This window comes from Octopus bimaculoides, chromosome 2 (genome assembly GCF_046866305.1).
Source record: "Octopus bimaculoides isolate indiv1 chromosome 2, ASM4686630v1, whole genome shotgun sequence".
Lineage (NCBI taxonomy): Eukaryota > Metazoa > Mollusca > Cephalopoda > Octopoda > Octopodidae > Octopus > Octopus bimaculoides.
In genome coordinates, this window is record NC_142929.1 from 116557450 (window position 1) to 116582625 (window position 25176).

A 25176-nucleotide genomic window follows, 5' to 3' on the forward strand; every position below is an offset into this window, starting at 1 on the left:
TTTTTGTGTAATATATAATTGATAATTGATATTTTACTGCTTGACTTTCAGTGGTGCAAAGCTGTCAACAGAAACAAAGGGAAGGGAAAGTAAATTTTTTACTGCTTACTGCCAGACATAGCGAGGGCAGTGATGTTATTTTCTTTGTATTCTATTATTTTCAAGGAAGGAAACAAAAAATGAACAGTCAAGAAAGAGAAAGACACAGAAAGCAGATATTTTGCTGCTTGCCTTTCAGCTGTGCTAAGTTGTCAACAGAAAGCAAATTTTTTACTGCTTGCTTTCAGTCATAGAGCAGTGACAAAGAAAGAGAAAGACAGAGAACGCAGATATTTCACTGCTTGCCTTTTAGCTGTGTTAAGTCAACAGACATGTTACCAACTTTTTTTTCTCTTGAAGTGCTGATGTTTATTCTGTCGTGTGCAACAGAGACCAAAAACTTGTCTATTCAGAAGATTTCCTGAGGCTTTCCTCATAGTCGGACAGATTTAGATGAGAAATGCATATTTAGTCAATTTAAAAGTTTGTTTTATTGCTTTCTGATATATTTTGTACAATTATTTGGTACTAAAGAGTATACATTTTATCTTTTATCTTCTACTTGTTCCAATTAGTAGATTGTGGCCATGCTGGGACACCACCTTAAATAATTTTTAGTCTAATGAATCTGCCCCAGTGATAACAGTGTATCATTATATAGAATATAACGTATCACCACACATTGTATACATAGAGCTGTAAATTTGGAAATTTTGCAAGGGTTTAATAAAGTAATTCTGATATTTTCTTATTTATTAGGATATTAAGCTGATTTTATATTGCATTCCCAAAACAATAGCAGAACATTTTGATGGTAACTTTGATCTAAATACGATCACTTTATCAGTTTTGTTAAAGTTAGTATGATGTATTCAGGGTTTGTCAGGAGTAGGTGGGTATCGAAAGGATTAGATATATGCACGTCATATAAAAATGATGTTTCCTGTATATAGGATCCACCAAGCGGAAAAAATACTTGTATACTTACATTAGAGGAATGTCCCTTCCTACCACACTGTCAGCTTGCACAGGTTCTATAAAAACAAAATGTGGGGTCAAATGAGATAATACTAATGTGTATAACAACTAAACTTATTTCACATCTCATGGTCCATAATCTTATTTATATCAAGGCTGAACTGTTAATCTCCTTTAATAAATCTTGAGAAATTAAAACAGACACCTTGAACTATGTTCATAGAAACTATTATAATCAAATATCAACCTAACCACCCATTAGAAATTATGATTCAACATGAAACTAATTAACTGTAGACAGATGCAACTACTATTACCACTGCTACTACTACCACTACTGCTGCAGCTGCTGCTGCTGCTCCTACTCCTAGTTAAACACACATACACACATGCGTGTGTGTATTATATCATCATCATCACCATCATCATCATCATCATCATCATCATCATCATCATCATCATCATTATCATTTAACTTCCATCTTCCATGCTGGTATGAGTTAATTGGTTTGGATCCAGTGAACCAGAGAACTGTGGTGAGTTTCATTGTCTGCTTTGTCATGGTTTTAAAGGCCCTTACTAATGTCAATTACTTTACAGAGTGTACTAGGTATTTTTTACCATGGTACGTTGTCTCCTTCATTGAACATGAAACTTGGCTTGCGAAGACCTGTTGGGGCAAGCGAAATCGAAATTGTGATGGCACCTATGCCCAACGTCGCCTTCCTGGCACGTGTAAAGACATTCGAGCGAGATCGTTGCCAGTGCCGCTGGACTGGCTCCTGTGCAGGTGGCACATAAAATACACCATTTTGAGCGTGGCTGTTGCCAGTACTGCCTGACTGGCCTTCGTGCCGGTGGCACATAAAAGCACCCACTACACTCTCGGAGTGGTTGGCGTTAGGAAGGGCATCCAACTGTAGAAACTCTGCCAAATCAGATTGCAGCCTGGTGCAGCCATCTGGTTCACCAATCCTCAGTCAAATCGTCCAACCCATGCTAGCATGGAAAGCGGACGTTAAACGATGATGATGATGATGATGATGATGGTACTAACACTAGCGAGGTTGCCAACTAACTCAGAAGGAAAAAAACGCCCCCAAACTGAGTGGAGGTGTAGTAGAGAGGGAAGTAGCTTTATGGCAGATGTTGAAAGGCTAAAGTATGATAGAAGGACAAGGTATTTTGTTGCAAGGAAGATACATGGCTATCTGACATCATAGAGGAAGGGAGATAAATGGTAGTGATGAGGTGTCAGAGCATACCATCAAAGTACAAGAAGATACAGCTTTGTACATGGCTTGTACAGCCCTCACAGAGCATCCACTTATGTCCAGTTCTCTAAGTGATCATTAGATTACTGAACATAGTACCCTATCAAATGCTTTCTCCAAGTCAACAAATGTCAGGAATAGTGGTTTACTCTTAGACAAATATTTCTCCTGCAGCTGAATCAAACTGCATCTCATCTACATTTACCCTATCACAAATCTATTGTGCTCTAAGTCTTTCTGTGACCTTCATAAACTGATTCCAGAAGTTTGAGTCCTCAATAATTTCTTCGCTGGCGTTTCCTTTGCCTTTGTAATAGTTTATGATGATACTGCTATGCCAGCTATTGGGCATGACTGTTTGTGTAATTTGATGGTGATCATGTATCCTACCTCATCAGATATTTTGAGCATCTCTACAACTATCCTTCACGTGTCTTTGATTGCTTTATCTTCCATACTGTTATCAACTTGAATTGCTGGTCCCTCTGTAGGGTTAACATGAAGTGGCCCCTTGTTATCCCATGTATTTGCTACATTTAGTAGCTTCTCAGTATGTCTTCATCATTCTGAATTCACTTCTTGCCAATGACATCTTGGTTCTCTCTCACTGTCTCATAATCCAGAACATCTCATGCCTCTCATCCTCATGTTGCAAGACATATGCAAATCTCTTCATTTCTGCCTCGCCCTTAGATAAGTATACCTGTTGTCTAGCTCCCTACTTAGCTATTTAGTAATGATTCTAACTACCACCATCCTTCCATGTTTTCTTAGCCTCTCATAACCTTTACCACCCTATCAACAGTATCATTCTACCACCATGTTACTTTTGGCTTGGTAGAGACTTTACTCCTACCACATGTCTGATCTGTAGCCCCAAGTTGATTATCTCAATGAAACTCCCAGTTTTCACTTTAATCTTTCTCATATGAGTCAATCAGGATTTTTATAAATCTGTTTCCAAATTTTTTTTAGTTTCATTTTTCATGTCATCTTTCATTTCTGTATCTGTCTAGCTCTGACTCTGAAGTCATTAGCCACTGGTCTAAGTTGCATAGTGCTTTTTTTTACCAGGAAAGATTTTTATAGTTTACAATAGCTTTTGTGTTCCATTTCCTAGTGAGAATGTGATCTATCTAACTTCTGTATTTTCCAGATTGATAGGTGATGAGAAGGTTGGCTGGTTTCCTGAAGTGTGCGTTGCAAATTGTTAGATCAGTTGCATTACAGAACTCCAGAAGTCTTACACCCTACTCATTTCTTGAACCATATCCATAGTTTTCATCTATGGTCATGAAAACCATCAACATGTAGGCCAACATGTCCATTGAAGTCATCAGTCATAATGATGAAGTCACTGTTGATTGTCACTGAAGTAGTTTGCAGTAAGTCTCATGTTCTTTTGTCAGACCTGCTTGAGGGACATTCTTATCTTAATTATCCTATTGCATACCCTGACTACCTCAATTACTTTTTCTATCCATTTCTTAGCTAATAATATACCTACTCCACTCCTGCTGTTACTATTACTCACTCAGAAGAATCTGTATTGCTGTCTCTTGCTTGGTTGAAGATCACACAACACACATCCATTTGTCTCTACTCCAGCATTTTCACAATCTCAACAGACCTATCTTCCATTATGCCTACATTTATGGTTGCAGCCCTAAAGTTTTGGAACCTACATTGAATTAAACAGATAAAAATCTTTAAAACAATATCAACATCTCCACCATGTGTACATATATATACATGCACAACATCCTTATAAAATTGTACATAACATTCTAAAAGAAATGTAGTAATGCCGTGCGCTCGGCGTTACTACAGAAACTTAATTCTTGAAATCCCTAAATACATTTTACAAATTTAAATTGACATAAATGAAAATGTTAGCATCAAACCTTCGGATACGTTATTTCCAAATTCTCCACTTTTCTCTTTTTCTAAAACAGGAGACAAATTTCTTTCCTTCATGGATTCTTCTTGAACATTCTGATGTGTTGGAATATTTAGTTGATTTGAATATACATAATTCTTTTCTTTAGGGATATGAGAAATCTGAAATAAATTTTAAACAACGTTAACTTTTTTCCTTTTTGTTTTTTTGTCTGAAGAAATATAACAAGAACAATTTCTAACATAGACACAAGAGCTTGAACTTTGTGGAGTGGTATAGTTGATTACATCGATATTTGACTGATGCTTTATTTTATCAGCCCTACCACAAACAGATGAAAAATAAAGTTTACCACAGTGGGATTTGAACTTGGAACATTAAGAGCTGTTACTCAATATCATCAGGCATTTTCTCCTCTGCTCTATCAATTCTACCAATAATGTAAGTTGTGGAACATAATTTTTGTTAAAAGCATTTGGTAATTAGCTTTAGATCAGTCTTGATTTAGCAGACCTTAGATCAAGAATGTCCAAGCCATTACAATTTCATCTGATACTTGGACACAGTGTATCTCGGACTACATTATCCAATGTATGCCCCACTTCTTTTTTTTAGATGAGTGTGATTTTCTAGCAAACCCACTAACTACATACAGGCTCTTTTATTTGCTTGTATTGTTGTTTTTTTAAATATAGTATATTTAAGACTACACTATCCAATGCAACTTTCCATTTTTTAAACAATAAGGCATACTTTGAGGGAAATTTTGCTGCTGTTTTCCTCTCGCTGTTTTAACAATGTGTGGAGAAAGATGTCTGAATTTTACCTAGCAGATATTCTTGTACATGTAAATTTCGTTTTTCTTTGAGAAATATTGGTAAAATTTCGCCAATAAAAATTATATTGTGCGATGAATATTATTTAGTAGACTACTGAAGTCCAATGTGATGTCCCCACCCCCTCTCCAATTTTGAATAGTCAGATAATTTGTGGTAGTGTTTACATTTTCACAAGTAGTGTTTGGTGGGGATTTCTCTCTCCTACTAATGAATTTGTTGTAAGTTACAGATGTTTTTAATGTTAAAACAAGGAATTGTTTTTTTTAGTTTTCACATTTTGTTCGTTTTTTAATCTTAGTTTACATGCAATTTTGAGAAAAGTACCAGGTTGTCATGGAATGTGCAAGAAACAACAGCTAAAATTTCCCTTAAATCACACACCTTTGTGTATGAAAATATTTTGAAAATTTTTTCTTTTTTTTACCAAAAGACTTCTCACATCATTTTTAAGTGCATAGTGCAAAAAAAAAAATTATAGGGTAAGAAAAAAAAGTATAGATTTTCAAAAATGTTTTCTCATAAAAAGCTTCTGCCTATTATTTCAAAGGCTGTGATGGAAAAAAATTAGAAAAATCCCCATCAAAATGGAGAAAATCCAACTTATGTGGCCGTCCTGATCCCAAACTCCACCATTTATAGCTATTTATAATAGTTCATTAAAATTTTATTGAAATGGTACCATGTCCCAAAATCTTAGAATTTCTTTAGTTCTATATCTACTACAAATGTGCCAAAACGCAAGTCCCTATGGCTTGTACTTTTGGATTTAGTTTGGTCTGAAAATATCACAAAATCAACTTTGTTACATGCAACAAAATATGCTTTCCATAAATATTTTTTAAATTGCCAAAAAATAATTTCATTTTCAAGGATATGGAAAAAAAATAGGCAACTTACTATCCCATGAACTATTAATTTGTGTAATTTGAAAATGATTGGCACCTCAGTTTCAAAAATGTGGTCAATTAGGCAAGATTCTGGCCAATTTACTGACCATCCAAATTGTCATATTTCCTAAGATATTTGTCCAAATTTCACAAATGAGGTATCAAAATGTTTCTTTTTGGATGCTCTCCAAGAAAAACCACAGCAGAAATTAGATTAAATATTTTCAAAAATTCACTGTGACACCTACATAGATGTTCTCTCTTGTTGTTTAGTCCCAAGTGAGCTCTGTATGAACAAACTAGTAACCCTAGACATTCCATCCATGATCATTCCATCTTTATTTCAGTCTGTATGTCTAGAACTATGTTATCCAACATGTCCTCTCTTTTTAAGATGTGGTGTGAGGAAGATTTTGCTGCAATTTCAAGGTCTAACAATTTTGTGGAGGCCTCCTAGTGGTCATGTGAGAGAAACTGGTGTTGGTGTGAAGGAAAGTAGTGTTGATATGATGGTGATAATGCTTGTGTTATTTGATGACAATGTGATTGCAGCCACAAATATATAAGCCAAGTTTATATATATATATAAAATAGCTTGGTGAAATTACTCTCAGTTATCTTAAGGTCTGGTATATATAAGGAAAGATAATTTTTCACTGAGACAGTCAAATAATACTGAAACATGTCATGAGTTGTTATCATTCATGTCAGAGATAAATTCATTCTCCACTTCATGTCCACATTCAATTTTTAAATAATTAAAACTTCTGAATTGTCTTCCCTATCTATCTTGGCTAGAATAAATCATTAAAAGATGTTTTTCTTCTATTCTTGCAAGAACTGTAATTTTAATCAAGAAATGTTGGCTTACTGTTATGTTGTGTTAAAATGATATAGATGACATGATAAAATATGAGGAGATTTTATAAGTATTTATTTTGAGATGCTCTGTGTTTCTTTCAATTCATTTTAAATATAACAAAGAATTTAGTAAAATAACTTAGTTATCATTAAGCTAGTGTTAGGAACATAAATTGTGACTAAGATTTGGTGGAATATTTAATTCAAAACTTATGAAAACAAGACATTTGTACTACAGAGCCAGAGGCTGTTTCAGGCAGGTTGGTATCATCGTCGTCGTCGTTTAACGTCCACTTTCCATGCTAGCATGGGTTGGACGATTTGACTGAGGACTGGTGAAACCAGATGGCTACACCAGGCTCCAATCTGATTTGGCAGTGTTTCTACGGCTGGATGCCCTTCCTAATGCCAACCACTCAGAGAGTGTAGTGGGTGCTTTTACGTGTCACCCGCACGAAGGCCAGTCAGGTGGTACTGGCAACGGCCACGCTCATCTCGCTCGAGAAACCTCATGTGTCACCCGCACAAGAGCCAGTCCAGGGGCACCAGCAACGATCCCGCTCGAAAATCCCACAACAACCCCACACAAGAGCCAGTTCAGGGGCACCGGCAACGATCTCGCTCGAAGAAATTTCATGTGTCACCAGCACAAGAGCCAGCCCAGGGGCACCGGCAACGATCCAGCTCGGAAGATTTCATGTGTCGCCCGCACATGAGCCAATCCAGGGGCACTGGCAACGATCCCGCTCGAAAGACTTCATGTGTCGCCCGCACATAAAGGGTTAAATAGAATTGGTTACATGAAACAGTAACAAGTGATCTAACAATTAAAGGAAAATGACTATATATATTATATTTCCTATCTTAAGATATAAGGCATATAAATTATTTTACACATAAACAATCACAGGGGGAGACTACCCTCATGCTCTTGTAGTGTTATTCTGGCCAGAATGAGAACTCATTAGGTTCTCTACTTTATTAGTTTGCTGACTACATGATCACTTTTTGTTATAATCTTGCCAGCTTATGGAAATGGTTCGTTTAGAGTAGGGTACTCTACTAAGCTGGGCATAGTTGGTTATTCACAGTTTGTTCATAAGACAGTTGTGCTGCTGGTCAATGTTTGAATTGACTATCAGCTTCTTTTGATGGTTGAATGTGTCAGTGGTTTCTCCTGTATTTCCTTTTAGTCATTGTCCTAATCCCATACAATGCATGTGGGATTAATGCATGTGATGCATACATGATAAGATGAGCATCTTGTAATATACATGCTCCAAAACCATTTTCTGAGATGTCTACAAAAAGTATAATTAGTTTCTTGACATCATACTATAATAGACATATATATATATATATATATATATATATATATATATATGGCAGTGTAGTTATGAAGTTCCTTTTGCAACTGTGTATTTTGGGAGTTTGGTCCCAGTGCAGCATCTTGAGCAAGTGTCTGCAACTATAGCCTTAATCTAACCAACTATTAGTGAACAGGATAAGTAGAAGGAAATTGTATGAACTTGTCATTCGTATGTGTATGTGTGTATGTGTAAGAGAAAGAGAGAAAGAGAGAGAAAGAGAGAGAGAGAGAGAGAAAGAGAGAGAGAGAGAGAGAGAGAGAAAGAGAGAGAGAAAGAGAGAGAGAATATGTTTATTTAAATGTCAATTCCCTATGTTTTCATATGTAATACTTAATTATTTTTAAAAAACTGACATTGCTTAGATTCTCAAATGAACAATGTCATATTCAGCAGACATGTGTGTAAAACAAGTGACAGTTGGCAACAGGAAAAGCATCTAGCTGTTTAATCTTTGCTTCCTTATCAGATTGCCAGTACTACTGAAGTAAAAGTGATTTTCCTCATAAATAAACAACTGTCCTCATTTTTAAGCATATGAATCCATTAATAAACATCCAGACCAGTTTGCCTGGTTCTCAACAAAGAAACTACCTTATCAGCGTGTCAGACTGTCAATCAAGCTATTCCATTCAGATTTATGTCGCTAACTGTTGCTGTGAAATATTTAAGATAAAAGATATATATATCTTTTATCATTTACTTGTTTCAGTCTTTAGACTGCAGCCATGCTGGGGCACCACTTTGAAGAATTTTAATTGAATGAACTGACCCCAGTACTTAATTTTTTTAAAGCCTGATACTTATTCTATTATTCTCTTTTTCTGAACTACTAAGTTATAGGGATGTAAACATACCAACACTGCTTGTCAAGCAGTGGTGGAGGGGACAAACACAGACACAAATACACATACACACATTGATATATATTTGATAAGCTTCTTTCAGTTTCCATCTACCAAATCCACTCACAAGGCTTGAGGCTGTAGTAGAAGACATTTGCCCAAAGCACTACACAGTTGGACTGAACCAAGAACTATGTGGCTGGGAAGCAAACTTCTTACCACACACACACACATACACACTAGCTGAAATACTCAGCATTGCCTGAATTGAAGATTCAGGGAATAAATTGTAACATTGCAAAGCAATTTTTTTAACTTATAGGAAATCTTTAAAAAAAAAAAAAAAAAAATCACTCATCATAGTTTAAGAAAATTTTAAAAGAATCTTTTTCTAGGAGTATTTTTTCAGATTTCACTGTTTAAAACATATACAATTTCTAATATTCTGCAAAAGATTGTACACAAATTTAAATATTTTCAGTTCCCCAATTTCTATTAAACATAATCTTAACTCTGACCTAAAGCACTTATTCTAAGTGCTTACACCAAAACCCTAACCTTAAATCCTAAATGTAAGGCCTTATCTTAAAACTATAACTCTCAGCTTATCTCTAAATCCTAAACCCTAAAAGTGACACAAATACTGCTCATAAATCCTAATGCCAATCCTTGACACTAAGTATATTTTTTGTGTCGATTAGCAATTTGCAATGTTTAAAGCATACACTTTTGGAGAATAAAAATGAAAAAGTACCACTAGGTACATACTTTGAAATGAATGGAGCAAAAATTAATGTTTAAATTATAAGATACCAAAAAATTTTCAGAAAAAGATATGGAAGTCATATGAGGCATTTATCTAATACTTTGTAAAGCAATATTAAAACACCAGACAAACCTAAGTTGTACTATTACACCAACATGGAACACCTAAGTTCCTGCAAAGAATAATTGAGCAATTCTTTTTCAGTATAAGTATTTGATGTGAAACTTCAGGTGTTTTCAGTCTGTTGTTGAGGAATTTACTAGTATCTTTCAGTTTCAGTACACAGTTTCAAAGACTGCAGTTGTTGATTCATCATATCTTTAGTTTGGCCACAAGTATTTCAGGTAGTAAATGTATATGTACAAAACACATGTGTGTAGAGGCTAAGAGAAAGTGAGAGAGAGAGAGAGAGAGAGAGAGAGAGAGAGAGAGAGAGAGAGAGAGACAGAGACAGAGACAGAGAGTGAGAGAGACAGACAGAGAGTGAGAGAGAGAGAGAGAGTGAGAGAGAGTGAGAGAGAGAGAAAGTACAAATAGTAGAAATATATAACCCAGAACCTAAAAGCACAGCATGCATACATATATACAGACATACATACATGTATATATTATTTAATAGTTGTACTACATAAGTGATTCATGTCAAATGCATCCTAAGCGTTTTATATATGTATGTGTGTGTGTGGAGGAGGCATGTGCATGTCTGTGTATATGTAAACCATCTAAGAGTTGATGAAAAATGCACTCATATATCTGTCAGTAGAGTGGGTATATTAACTGAAGTGTACAGTATTATGTATCCATTATGGCCAATCTTACCAATCGGTTTTGCACTAGGTTTTCAACAGAGTGTTAGGTAACAGTCAGATTATGTAAGCCTGCATTCTTCAGAGGTAGCCATTAGGGAATGAAATATGGCAACTGCCCTCTATTATTGGAGGTGACTAGGCACATCCAGTTTGTGGTTGCTGTGAAGAAAATGATGAAATGAAATGAGCAGGGGTTTAGTTAAGAGTTATATCCCTTGATATCAAAAACATCATCTCTGGGAGTGGTTTTGTTGCAAGTCTGCGAGTTTTCTAGAAAAGAGTTTATGAGAAATGTGTGTATCTTCAGGGTTGGTGTTCCTGTGGAAATGGAATGTGTGTAGTGCTACTATATGTATAGCCTTTGTGGGGGACATACACATCTGTGTTCGTTAGTGTGTTTTCTATTGTTTAGGTTAAATTCTGGGGCATTTATGCATGCATATGGTGTGTGTAGGGGTACAACATATGTCGGGGTTTATATTGGGGAAGGTGAAAAATAAAGTCTATTGGGTGGATGTCCACCATGCTAGGGCATGTGTGTTTGTGGGTGCATTTGTGTATGTTCTGGTCAAACTTTTTGCTGGGCTCTCAAGTATAGGTGGAGGGCTGAAGTTGGGGGACTGGTAATTATGGACATGATGGGTCATGCAGGTATGATAAAATGTACTTCCTTTCATGTGGGCAAGGATTAAAAATTTCACTTTTGCTGTTCAGGTAGATGCCTGGATGCTGAGAGCTCTTTAGAATTGCTCTTTCCACAGCCAGGCATAAATCTGCACTCCCTGCTGCTATTGACATATGCTTTACATATCTCTAGAAACCTTCACTTTATGCTGTACTCAGTGGTGCTTTCTTTCAATGACCATATGTGCTTGGTCAAGGTTATGGCATTATGTCTCTCCAGGATGTTGGAGGACTTGTGGTTGTTATAGCAGGTTCTGAAGGGACCTTCATTTGCTCCCACAAACTTTTGCATGTTTGGTTGCCCATTTGGTCCTACTGCTGTTACATCTGCCTGATATACGACAGTTTCCATATTACAGTGGACATGTTGTGTTACCCATATGTTGAACATCCTGACTCTGTCTCAGGTGTGGGCCTACCTACTAAAATCCTTTTTACAGTGGATGCAAAGCTAAAAAAAATTCTCAGGGTGTGCCTATTAAATATTTTACTGAACCTGTTCGTACAGAGGACGTGCTAAGGAAAATCTTACCTACTCGGGTTTTAACACTTAAAGAGAAAGGTGGTGTGAACCACAACACTTTCTAATGGTGCTTTCTCTTGAAGGGGCTAGGGTCTGGTGTGTAACTAATTCTATCCTTCAAACCAATGGTGACCAGAGCTTCATTATAGTACTGGGCAGCAGCATCAAAAATCTCTTTGCTTGAAGATAGGTTGGAGATTTGTCTGCTGACATCCTTTACCAGGTTCTTGAAAACTATGGCTGAATGGCAGGAACCTGTGTTAATATATTACAGCTTCTCATTTGGCTTCCTAAAGGGTCTATAGGCACTGGACTCCAAGTCCAGAGTCACATCAAGCAAATTCACCATTTCAGGTTGGTTTTTATTGTGACCTTCAGTCCAAGCGAATTCATGGTGGTGCTGAGGTCCTTCCTAAGCTTATCTAGCATGTGGCCATTTGCCTCTCTTGATATTGCCAGCGTGTCACTCCTGTAGAGGCAAAAAGCTAATGTAAGGGAACTTCTTTTTGAGTAAATCTAGGATGAAGAAACCAACATGGTCACACATGTCAGTGCTATCGAATGCACCCATTACCATGTCAAAGGAGCCTTATGGGTCAGTTTGCTTGGCCCAGGCCAACCCTTTACTGAGGAATAGGGTTTTTTTGACATGCATGACAATGTATATATCCTTATCACTAAATTTGGTGTAGGACCTAGTGAAGTCCAGTACCTTAAAAAGGAGCTCCCTTGATATAGAGATGTAAATATCAAGAGGAGCAAATGGCTACATGCTAGATAAGCTTAGAAAGGACCTCACCTGCTAAATTTAAGCTTAGGGTACTTTTGTGTCTGTATATTTGTTCTGTCTTATCTAATGTGTCCTCCCGTTTATATAATGTTAGCGTATGACATTGAGATTTGAGTGTTATTTCCAGCCGGTTGGGCAACTATACAGATTCTCACATACAAAAATACATGCATGCACACACACATGCATGCACACACACATACACACACACACACACACACACACACACACACACACAATGTTATTTTTTAAATTTAGATATTAGTTAACTGGTAGAGTGAGTGCACCTGTTTTTCATCGTGACAAAAAGGAGAGAGAGAGAACAGAGAGAGTGGTGGTGTGTTGATGATCTGAATGACAGCTTATGTTAATTTACCAACCCACTACCACTGCATATCAATTTCTTACACTACTTCTTTTCCTTCTAACCCTCAAATATCTCCAACCTTCCATTTGGGTTTTACTTTGATGACAGGTCTTCTCAAGCACGGCATATTGCCAGTTGTCACAGTTGTTTGTCATTTCCTCTGTGAGGCTTAACATCTGAAAATCATTTCTCACCACTTTGTTCCACATCTTCCTCTTCCATAAATTCCCTCCATATTTAAAGATAAGCACTTATGCAGCTGTCCTCATCCATATGTATTACATGACTATACAAGTGCAGTCTTCTCTCTTGCACACTTCAACTGATGCCTCTTATACCCAATTTTTCTCTCAAAACATTTATACTTTGTCATGCATGCATGCTGACAGTGCACATCATTTCTTTCAAACCATCATATTTCTTCTGCAGTCACAGCTCATGTTTCACTGCCATATAGCATAGCTGTCTGTACACAGGCATCATATAATCTGTCTTTAACTGTGAGGGAGAGGCCCTTTGTTACAAAGGTAATGGCTCTCTGAACTTTGTCCAGCTAGCTCTTATACTAGCAACTATACTTTCAGAGCAACTTTGATCACAGCTAATTTGGTCATATATATATATATATATATATATATATATATATATATGTATGTATATATATATATATATATATATATATATATATATATATATATATATATATATATATATATATATATATATATATATATATATATATATATATATATATATATATGTATATGTATATGTATATGTATATGTATATGTATATATATATGTATATATATATATATATATATATATATATATATATATATATATATATATATATATATATATATATATATATATATATATATATATATATATATATATATATATATATATATATATATATATATATATATATATATATATATATTCACTTTAAAAAGTGTGCCAGAAGGCACAACATGTTACCAAAAGGTCTAAGTACGGTAGATAAGTTCTACACTTCATGTGGAATGTGGTTTGACAATAAACATCATAACTCCAGACAGGCTAGTGTGCAGAGTCCATGCACAGAAAACTTAACCAGCATTTTATACTTTATACATTGTACATGTGTTTCAATAAGCCAAGCCCTGTTAATTTCAGAAACCTAGTTCATTCAGACTCAGATTACTGAAGGGAGACGTACAGAAAGTCCAAGATGGCTACTGCAAAATGGGCTGCTATTGGTCAAGGTAGGTCCATGATGTTAGAAGTGAGATCAACATTTCAGTGATATCAGATACATCGGAAAGGAGAATTTCTTGCATATGTGTATGTATGTGTGTATGCATGTATGTATATATACATCTTTCACGTTCACTTCTAAGGACAAGAGATCAAAAGAACTAGCTTTGATACTCTTGCATATATGTAGATAAGACCAGTTGGCTGAAACACAGAAGGAATTGAACCTTGTACAGAGAGTAAGAAAGAACACTGTTGTTGCTTCTAGTGGCAAAATATTTCATTCTGTGGTACTTAATTACAGCTGTAGTACCGTACCAACTTACAAGGTAGACTCTAATTGAGGGACCTACTTTCAACTAGCTGGAAGCTGTGTGGACTTCAGTATGCAGTACCTACTTATAGCTAGATAGAATTAAGTGTCTTACCTAGGGGTGTACTAAGTATACTACCAGTGATTGAAAAAACTGATTCTGCAGCATCTACTGACTCATCAATAGTGACAATGGATTAGAGACAGACACTATAGTTAAACGTTCTGTTGATTTAGCAATAGTAACAGTAGAGCAGGGAGACCCACAATAGTTAAATATCCTAATGATTCATCAATAGAAATAGTGGAACAGAGATAGACACAACAGTCAAATATCCTATTGACTCATTGATGGAAGTAGTGGAACAGCAACTCACTCTATTCTAACATCTTCTTGACTCATCAACAGAAACAGTAGAACAGAAAATAATACAGTTAAATGGGTCCTATTCCACTATTTCTGTCAATAAGTCTTTTGACCCATGGATAGAAATTGTGGAACAGAGACATACTACACTAAAACAACTGGAGATCATCATCATCATCATCATCATCATCATCATCATCGTTTAACGTCCGCCTTCCATGCTAGCATGGGTTGGACGATTTGATTGAGGACTGGTGAAACCGGATGGCAACACCAGGCTCCAATCTAATTTGGCAGAGTTTCTACAGCTGGATGCCCTTCCTAACGCCAACCACTCAGAGAGTGTAGTGGGTGCTTTTACATGTCACCCGCACGAAAACGGCCACGCTCGAAATGGTGTCTTTTATGTGCCACCCGCACAAGAGCCAGTCCAGGGGCACTGGCAACGATCTCGCTTGAAAACCCTACAAATGTCAGTCAGGCGGTATATATATATATATATATATATATATATATATATGTCTGTACGTATTGTCGTCGTCGTTTAACGTCCGCTTTCCATGCTAGCATGGGTTGGACGATTTGACTGAGGACTGGTGAAACCAGATGGCTACACCAGGCTCCAATCTGATTTGGCAGTGTTTCTACAGCTGGATGCCCTTCCTAAAGCCAACCAGTCAGAGAGTGTAGTGGGTGCTTTTACGTGTCACCCGCACGAAGGCCAGTCAGGCGGTACTGGCAAAGGCCACGCTCATCTCGCTCGAGAAACCTCATGTGTCACCCGCACAAGAGCCAGCCCAGGGGCACCAGCAACGATCCCGCTCGAAAAATCCCAGAACCCCACGCAAGAGCCAGTTCAGGGGCACCGGCAACGATCTCGCTCGAAGAAATTTCATGTGTCACCAGCACAAGAGCCAGTCCAGGGGCACTGGCAACGATCTCGCTCGAAAAACCTCATGTGTCACCCGCACAAGAGCCAGCCCAGGGGCACCGGCAACGATCCCGCTCGGAAGATTCCATGTGTCGCCCTCACAAGAGCCAGCCCAGGGGCACCGGCAACGATCTCGCTCGAAAAACCTCTTGTGTCACCCGCACAAGAGCCGGCCCAGGGGCACCGGCAACGATCTCGCTCAAAAGATTTCATGTGTCGCCTGCACATGAGCCAGTCCAGGGGCACTGGCAATGATCCCGCTCAAAACATTTCATGTGTCACCTGCACAAGAGCCAGTCCAGGGTCACTGGCAACGATCTCGCTCGAAGGATTTCATGTGTTGCTCGCACATGAGCCAGTCCAGGGGCACCGGCAACGATCCTGCTCGAAAAACCTCATGTGTCACCCGCACAAGAGCCAGCCCAGGGGCACCGGCAACGATCCCGCGCGGAAGATTTCATGTGTCGCCCGCACATGAGCCAATCCAGGGGCACTGGCAACGATCCTGCTCGAAAGACTTCATGTGTCGCCCGCACATGAGCCAGTCCAGGGGCACTGGCAACGATCCCGTCTCGCTCAAGGCATTTCATGTGTCACCCGCACAAGAGCCAGCCCAGGGGCACCGGCAATGATCCCGCCCGAAAGATTCCATGTGTCGCCCTCACAAGAGCTAGCCCAGGGGCACCGGCAACGATCTCGCTCGAAAAACCTCTTGTGTCACCCACACAAGAGCCGGCCCAGGGGCACCGGCAACGATCTCGCTCAAAGGATTTCATGTGTCGCCTGCACATGAGCCAGTCCAGGGGCACTGGCAACGATCCCGCTCAAAACATTTCATGTGTCACCCGCACAAGAGCCAGTCCAGGGTCACTGGCAACGATCTCGCTCGAAGGATTTCATGTGTTGCTCGCACATGAGCCAGTCCAGGGGCACCGGCAACGATCCTGCTCGAAAAACCTCATGTGTCACCCGCACAAGAGCCAGCCCAGGGGCGTCGCCCGCACATGAGCCAGTCCAGAGGCACTGGCAACGAACCCGCTCAAACATTTCATGTGTCACCCGCACAAGAGTCAGTCCAGGGGCACCGGCAACGATCTCGCTCGAAAGATATCATGTGTTGCCCACACATGAGCGACATAATATAGCATATTCTTCTGGATTATAGTTGTATTCACTATGTAACATTTATGAAGAGTAGATGAGTGTGATGGTACATGTGCCACTGATTGGTGCAATATTAGGACACCCTACTGAAGCTAAAAGTAGTCAGGGTTTTAAGATACCTTGAATATTGTCAATGATGTTTGGTCATTGAGAAAAGTATAACACAAATTACCATAATTGTTAAAGCATAAAGTGACAAATTTAATACAAAACAACAGGTGTTAAATTTGGAGATTGCATTATATTTGAATGTAAAAAAGATAATGGAATGAGGTGTCATAAAATATATGACAAAATATGAGGTGTCACATTACATTTGAGATTAAACTGAACTCAAGTAAGTACGGGAACTTCAAAAATCTTAAGTTCTTACACACAAATATAGGGTCATTATTTTTTGGCTGATAAGTCAATGAGCTATGGGAGCCAAGGAGCGAAAGGATCAAAGCAATGGACTAAAAATATATATTTTTTTTTACCTATTCCATTGGGGATAAGAGATCAGTAATCTTTGCAAGCCCTTGAAAATTGTTGAGGTTTGAATCATAAAAGTTTTCAATTCATCATTTGTTTTTATCATCATCATTCCATGTCTATGTTTCATGATGGCAACGTCTGAATGGTTTGACAGGATCCTACATTTCCCAGGACCACATTGTGTTCCAGTGTCTGCTTTGGCATGATTTCTGTGGCTGGATGCTCTTTCTTTCCACCAGTGGTTCCCAAAGTGAGTGGTATTGCCCCCTTGGGGGAGGTGGAAGTTCCAAGGTGGCATTGAAGAAAAGTGGGGTGGTAATGGGGTTGTGATTCATGTAAAAACAACGAAATAATGGGTTCATTAGGTTAAGTTTTATTTGAGAAATACAGTTGCTTTGAATTTGCTTCAGAAAGAGGTCTATGTTCGTGAGGGTTAGTTGGAGTGGGGGCACTAGGAATGTGGTCAGGGTGTCAATGGGGTGGCAGCCTGAAAAAGTTTGGGAACCACTGCTTTACAATATATACTGGGTGTTCTTTTTATGCCATTGGCTATTGAAGTTGTCATGCAATTTACAAGACTACAAACCCAAGGGAAAGGTTTGGTTTTATGCAAGGGAGTGAGAGAAGAGAGGGTGCAAAGCAGGTTCTTGTAGAGGAGCTGCATAATTACTCACATTTATTGTTAAGAATTTACATGGAACATGACTGTTCCAATGTAAGAGAGCTAAGTGACATTGGAGAACCCTGTTCAACATGGCAGGATGTGTGCTTAGAGAGAAGCAAGAATTTCCCTTAATAGTGGTAACAGTGCTATTTTAGATGGTTCTTTTTAAAACATAGCATTTCTACCTGTTCCTTTCAAACTCCTACCTTCAATAATATCTACTCTACAACTCTGTCTACCCTCTCACAATTATAAAGTGTCCCTCTCATACTTTACCCTCTCTCATCATCTCATGTAGAATCATCATATTCTCTCTTCTATTCTCCTTCAAGTCTTGGGAGGCTTTGAGGCTCTTTAGTCTTGCAAGTTGCAAGGCCATCCCATTAGTGCTGGTGCTACAAAAAAAAAAAAGAAGCATCTGGTACACTTTATAATGTGGTTGGTGTCAGGAAGGGCATCCATCAATAGAAACCACACCAAAAGAGGGGAATTGGAGCATAACATAGTCCTCTGGCTTGCTGGGTCCAGTTAAATGGTCCAATGCATGCCAACATGGGAAGTGGATTAAAATGATGATGATATACACACATACCCATGCACACAAACACACATAGAGGAATAAACATAAAACACTGTTATAAGATCTTAAAGAGAGAACTCAAAACATTGTTGTGGGGTAAATATATTTATTATGCTAATGTTTCAATTTACCAGCTTCATTATTGAGTTTTATGGCAGTATGGACAATGTTTGGATTGGACTGCTTTCTTTTTTATGAGCTTTCTCAGGTCACATGATCTTTTTATACTTGATGTTGACTAGTGTTCAATTTTTCACAGATGTATGTGTGTTGGGGGTGATTACTAGATTTTAATCAGTATGGTTGCTGCAGTTTCTTCAGATAGAAATTATTTGAATCCAAATTAAGAGATCAGATTTTACTAAGGAGCTGGACAAGAAACGTCAGTGATCATAACTTTTGTAGGCCCTAAAAATTGTCATTTGTTGATGGTTTCATATGGCTGTTAGGGAGATATCTAAGAGCCAGGCAATGATTAATGTTTTTTGTCCAGACTCTATAATTATTTGATCTTTAATTTGCAGTTGCCATTCCTTTTATGTTATTAGATATATTTACATAAAGTTATTAAATTCCACACCTAACATGGATAATGGAAGTTGTGAATGGAAGGCTATGGTTTCTCTTGAGTTTTCCATCAATTCAATGTACCTGGCTTGTTTATTGTTATTTGGTGTTAGGCTGGTAATGTATAATAATACTCTTCATAGATCATCACTGTTTGGACAGTTGTTATGTATTTAGTGTCCAGTTCACCTGCACTACTAATAATTCCTTGACAATGATTTCTTTATAGTGTTATGGTTTCTATATTGGGCTTGCAACTGAAGATAACTTTTATACTGTTTTTGTCAAATTATTTCTAATATCTGTGTCCATTTTGGAAATGTTTTCTGATCATTTCTCATCTGTGGATATACATCCCAAATTAAGTACTTAAATTAGTCAAACAAATGTTTAAACTTACACAACTATTCAAACTATTTAGCATGCAAAAAGTCTTGAAATAATTAAAATAATAATAATAAAGTATTAAGTTTACAGCATGTAGTTCTTGTAGTTTTTTGCAATGTAGTCCAGGTTAGCCATGATTGAGCAAAGCTATGTCAGTCGGGTGTGACTTACAGATCTATGATTCCAAAGAAACCATACCTTCACTTAGCTGAGAACCATACTACATATTCTGATATGCAGCAGTTAATTGTACAGAGTGCAGTATGACAGTCTAGACATGTTGCACCCTCTCCATCATCCATTTTAATTTTGTATGCCTGTAGATTTTGATGGTCACCACAGCAAAGACAGGCCACTTGTTATTTTTTTAACAAGATTGTTGTCAAAAGATTGTATGCTGGAATTAATGAATAAAGAGACTAATTTAGAACAGACAACCTAATTAAGTTGATGATAGATCTTAATGGAACTGGAATATAATTAAAACATTATCAGCATTATTTCTAAATAAATGCTTTACAGTTCATATGACATACACATAAGCCAAAAAGGAAAAATTATTGTAATTTTTATAGTGGTTGTTGTTGGATACTTCTAATCAGCTGTATTTGGGTAGACTTATGATAACACAATAGTAAATTGAACACTTAGCATATCACAGGTTTATCGATCTGGATATTTTATGCTTCAGTCTACTCTGAAACCATTTTGCACACTTCACTATTCAGTGAGTGGCTTGTTGGGAACAGAGCAACAATCAGGTCTTGTATGGTGTATAGAATGACAGTTACATCATATTATATGGAGTACACCATAGTAGTCAGCTCATGTTGTGTGAAATAGAATGGGTATCATGCCATAGTGTCTAGGGTACAATGTAGTAGTCAGGTCATATTGTGTGAGATATTGTATATTTGTGGAAATGAGTCGTGTGAGGTACAGAGAAACAGTGAGGTCAAGTTATGTGGAATGCTGTATGGCAATGAAGACATGTGTAGCAGTCAGGCTATGCGTGAGGTACAGTGTGGCATTCACAGCTTATTGTATGTAGGGAAGAGAGTGAAAGTCACACCAAATTGCATAAAGTACAGTATGGTAGTCGTTAAAGGTTGTGTATGATGTATGTATAGTAGCTGTCTGTTGTGAGGAAACTCTTCTTATCACTTGTACAATAGCCTAAACGATTCTATGTTACTGGTCATGCATCTTTCTTCCTCCTATCACATATACTACGTTCCACTTCCTCTGGGACTTTCTTTCTGTATAGTGAGGTCAGGTTTTCTATGATGAACAGATTTGAACTCAACATTGCATGTAACAAAACACTCATCAATTTTAAAGTTCTCTTCTCTTCTTGAGGTGCTACATTGAGTCGTCGTCATCATCTTCATCATCATCATCATTTACTGTCCCTTTTTCCATGCTGGCATGGGTTGGACAGTTTGACAAGAGAGCTCCACCAGGTTCTATGTTGGCTTTCTACAATTGGATGTCCTTCCTAATGCCAACCACTTATCAGAGTGTACTGGGTGCTTTTTACATGACACCAGCACTGGTGAAGTCATCAAAGAGCTGCAAGATAAGACCCCTCAAATGAGTAGGGTATAGACTGGAGAAAGAAACTATGGCAGCGTGACAGGAGCAGGTGTCTTGCCGAAAAAGTGAACACGTGGCTTGTTCACTTGGAAAGTGAAAGGGAGAGGAAGAAAGAGATGTGAAGTCCAGGTACAACATGAATAAGACAAAGTAAGAAGTGCACCGAACGAAAACTGTGGTAGATGATGAGAGATAGGGAATGATCTGGTTGCAGAGGATATCAGTCCAGTGTAGTGGGGAGTGAAGAAAATAAGAGATGAAGTGCATAGGAAGGCTTGACAGAGCCTCAATTCTTCTGACATGGACAGGTCTTCTCAAGCACAGCATAATGCCATTCATTTCAGTCTCCTGTCATCTCCTCTGAGAGGTTCAATATCTTGAGGTCAGTCTTTACCACTTTGTCCTACATCTTCTTAGGGCTGCCTCTTCCACATGTTCTTTCTATGTTTAGTGATCCACACTTCTTTATACAGTTGTCCTCATCCACCCACATCACATGACCATAGCAGTGCAATCTTCTCTCTTACACAATACATCTGATGCCTTTTATGCCCAAACTTTCTCTATGCACATTTGTACTTTGTCATACATGCACATTGACATTGCACATCCATTGAAGCATACATGAACAGTAAATATCTTTGCCAGATATACAGTATAGGGATGATGACAAGATTTGAACTAGTGATATTTTTGCCAGTTGTTTGACACCAACTCACCTCAAGCAGTGGATTTAATTTGGTTCAATTATTTTGTAAATTCATAAATGTGCAGAATTATGGAGGGTGGGATAATTGTTATAAACAAAGCTGATAATAAAACATCATAATTTATGATATATTCAAGAGATAATCCTAATTTTGTCTAGGTTGAGACTATAGTAATTCATTTTACTCTAATACATCCCACTTTTGCTTTGTACCTATGTGTGTAACCATATTTCTCTCAATATATGGTCAGTATTTCAATGTATGCTGCTCTAGTAACTATCAAAATTTCTCTATAATTATGGTTAATATTTCAGTGCGTTTTATAATTCAAATTATTTTAGCTACAAATGTCTGAGAGAAACTGAGTTACTATAAACTGTTGTGTGTGTGCACATGCATGCATGTGTGCACACACATATATGCATGAAACATTTGTTGCTATGTATATATATGTGTATGTGTGTGTGTGGTGAGTATTTGAATGTATTTCATACTACTGTTATAACCATAACCTAATTAAGAAATTATGTCCAATATATCTCTAGATATGTGATCAATGTTTGGATTTCTTTTGCAACATTCCATTTTTCAATATAACTCAAAGATCATTCAGAACATGTCAAGTTGAATAGAACTTGATTGTCTATTTAGTATTTACAAAATTGGCAAAAAAAAAAAAGTATTGGAATTTTAAAAACACTCTTTTGTTAGTAATCATTGCTAAAAGTAATTGTGCTCTGGTAACTTCAGTAATTTCTGAGACATTGGACTGACACTCAAGAACTGGATAAAAATAGAATGATAGTAGTTGTGCACAATAGTTTTACAATGACAGTGCATTGGCAGGATGATAATGGTGATATCATAATCATTTTGTTTTTGAACTTAAACCAATCTTCTCTTTTTAATTCCACTATGACACAATGCCACAACTCCTCCAAGATATATCCATATATAAATATCAACAGCACTCATAGATTCATTAGTCCCAAATACTGTGTTGAGATAAATAGCAATGTAAATGCAAATTACTAGCAACTATCATCATTTCTCACTATTTCCGCCTGTGACAAAATGTGCACTAACATGAGATTGTTGCCTTCATAGTTTGAATCTATGTTATTAAACATACCTCATGTTAGTTTCATCAGCCATACTCTTCCGTACTGGCTTAAGATATGTTGGAAGAGGGTACTAATCTTGAAGTTTTCCTTCTCTTAGACTGATTGCTTTCACCACAGCTAAGGAGTTTGATCTACTCTTACAAAAATCTATTAAACCCATACACTGTACCCTCACAGGTACTACCATTCTGGATCAGTATGGAGCTGGGAATGACGGTAACTAAGAAGAAACTCCACACTCTCCACAACTCCCGAACTGCAGCTTCACCACTGGATGCAGTTTAATGCCATACCCAGGACATTAAACTGTCATACTTATGTTTTGCCTATTTTCACTGTTGCCATTATCAGAACTTACAGGAATACAGAAACAGATTGGACAGCAATGAAACCACAACAATGCTCTGACTGAACTTCATATGACAAATCACAGTATGTCAATGTGCAATATGATCCTCAAGAAGGAAGCATGGTATATCTGGGGCACTGAACCTGTGGATCTCACTTTATCATTCAACTGAGCAGACCTACATAGAATGTCTTCCTATGGGTTAATAACAACACTACCTGCTAGAAATAGCAGCCAAATCTTTTCTCAAAATCTTTTCTTAAAAAGGGAATAATATATTAGATAATATAGTGGAGTACCATCAAAGTAAAAAGACAGAATGCTCACAGTTGGCATGCTTTTCAGGTTTGCTTGCAGTTAGGACTGCTAAACAATAAGCTTGCATATTACATTTTGCAGCATAGATATTTGTCCAGCTTGTGTACATAGATATTCATAATGTTTCAGGGACGACTTTAGGCGTCAAACCCCCAGTTTTAATATGTATTGTATAATTACTTTTGGTTACTTTTTATCAAAGCACCACTATCATAATGATCACCATTACTATTATTATTCCTTATTAACTAATTATAATATTTTAATGCATTAATAGATTTAATTTTTAATCATGTCATGGATTTGTCTTCTGGGGATTTATATTTTCTATTTTTATATACTCTTAATTAAATTTCTGAATTCCATAGATATATCAAAACGCTTGATTAAAGAAAAACTATAAAATTCTAATTTCATATAAAAAGGAAGGTGAATGAACGAGAAGATGCTAAGCGGAATGATTGAATTGAAAGGGAGAAAAGAATGAAGTACGTAAATATAGAAAAAAAAAAGAAAAGAAACAAAGAAGTGAGGGATTAAAAAAAAGGGGGAGAAAAATAGAAAGAACAAAAAAAAGGAAGATATAAATGAATAAAAACGAGAACGAAAAACAAAAAGAGGTAACTGAAGTATATATACACATATATGTTCGAAAGAAAACGGATATCTAGTAGAATATTCTAGACGAAAACTGTCAAATTGAGGTGGGCTGTAATAAACAATCTAAATGGAAGTTAACAAAAGAACAAAATGAATAAACTTGCTTACTGGCCTTTTTTGACTGTCCATCTTTAACATTGTCTCTCTCTCTCTCCCTCTCTCTCTCTCTCTCTGATCAAATTTAATTACTGTTTACAATCCCACTATTCACCGCCATTGTTGCATGTCAACAGATGTTGTCATGGAGACCATCAAACATTATAACAAGTCACTTACTTTGCAACTTAGTTTCGTATCTATTAATCTCTCGCACTTCTATTTTCTATTTGCGTTAGTTTCGTCGATTAAACAGACAAGAGGATGGACCAAGAAGAACGTGCAGAACAAATAAAAGACAAAATAATCGTTGGGTGGTTGCATCTACCCTTTGTAGTATTTACAAGTGAGAGATATTTAAAACGAGCTATAGTGAAGACAACCCCCACCCACCCACCCAAAAAACTTAGAAATTTCCTGTTAGCCTCAGTGTTGCTCAGCACTTTTGGAAGGGTGGGGGTCGCCAATCGACAGTTGGGGAAAAGAATGTCCTGTTAGTGCAAGCTGTGTGTAAAATAATAATCTGTTTCTAACACAACCACAAGGCCACAAATTTGGGAAGGAAGAGATATAGGTGATTAAATCCACCTCAGTATTTGACTGGTTCTTTATTTGATCAACTTTAGGAGAATGAAAGATAAACTGACCTCAGTGGGATTTGAATTTGGAATGTAAAGAGCTGGAACAAATACTACAAAGTAT

The 25176-nt window shown here is 37.3% G+C and overlaps 1 protein-coding gene across 6 annotated transcripts in view; it reads right to left on the reverse strand.

The window, feature by feature from the left end:
* LOC106879357 (uncharacterized) overlaps positions 1-24822 on the reverse strand; it is a 41636-nt gene extending 16814 nt beyond the window's left edge. For 2 of the 6 annotated variants that reach the window (XM_014928875.3, XM_014928874.3), the window contains exons 1-3: positions 24487-24644; positions 4196-4352; positions 1028-1073 (exon numbers count right to left, since the gene is read on the reverse strand). In XM_014928875.3, the coding sequence (XP_014784361.1) occupies positions 1028-1073; positions 4196-4352; positions 24487-24516 (233 nt within the window). In that variant the 5' untranslated portion in view covers positions 24517-24644. Of the gene's footprint in view, positions 1-1027; positions 1074-4195; positions 4353-9888; positions 10099-18363; positions 18483-24486 lie in introns of those variants that run through there. The other 4 variants (XM_089347540.1, XM_014928876.3, XM_089347543.1 and 1 more) reach the window with 4 other exon arrangements.
* Positions 24823-25176: the final 354 nt, after the last annotated feature.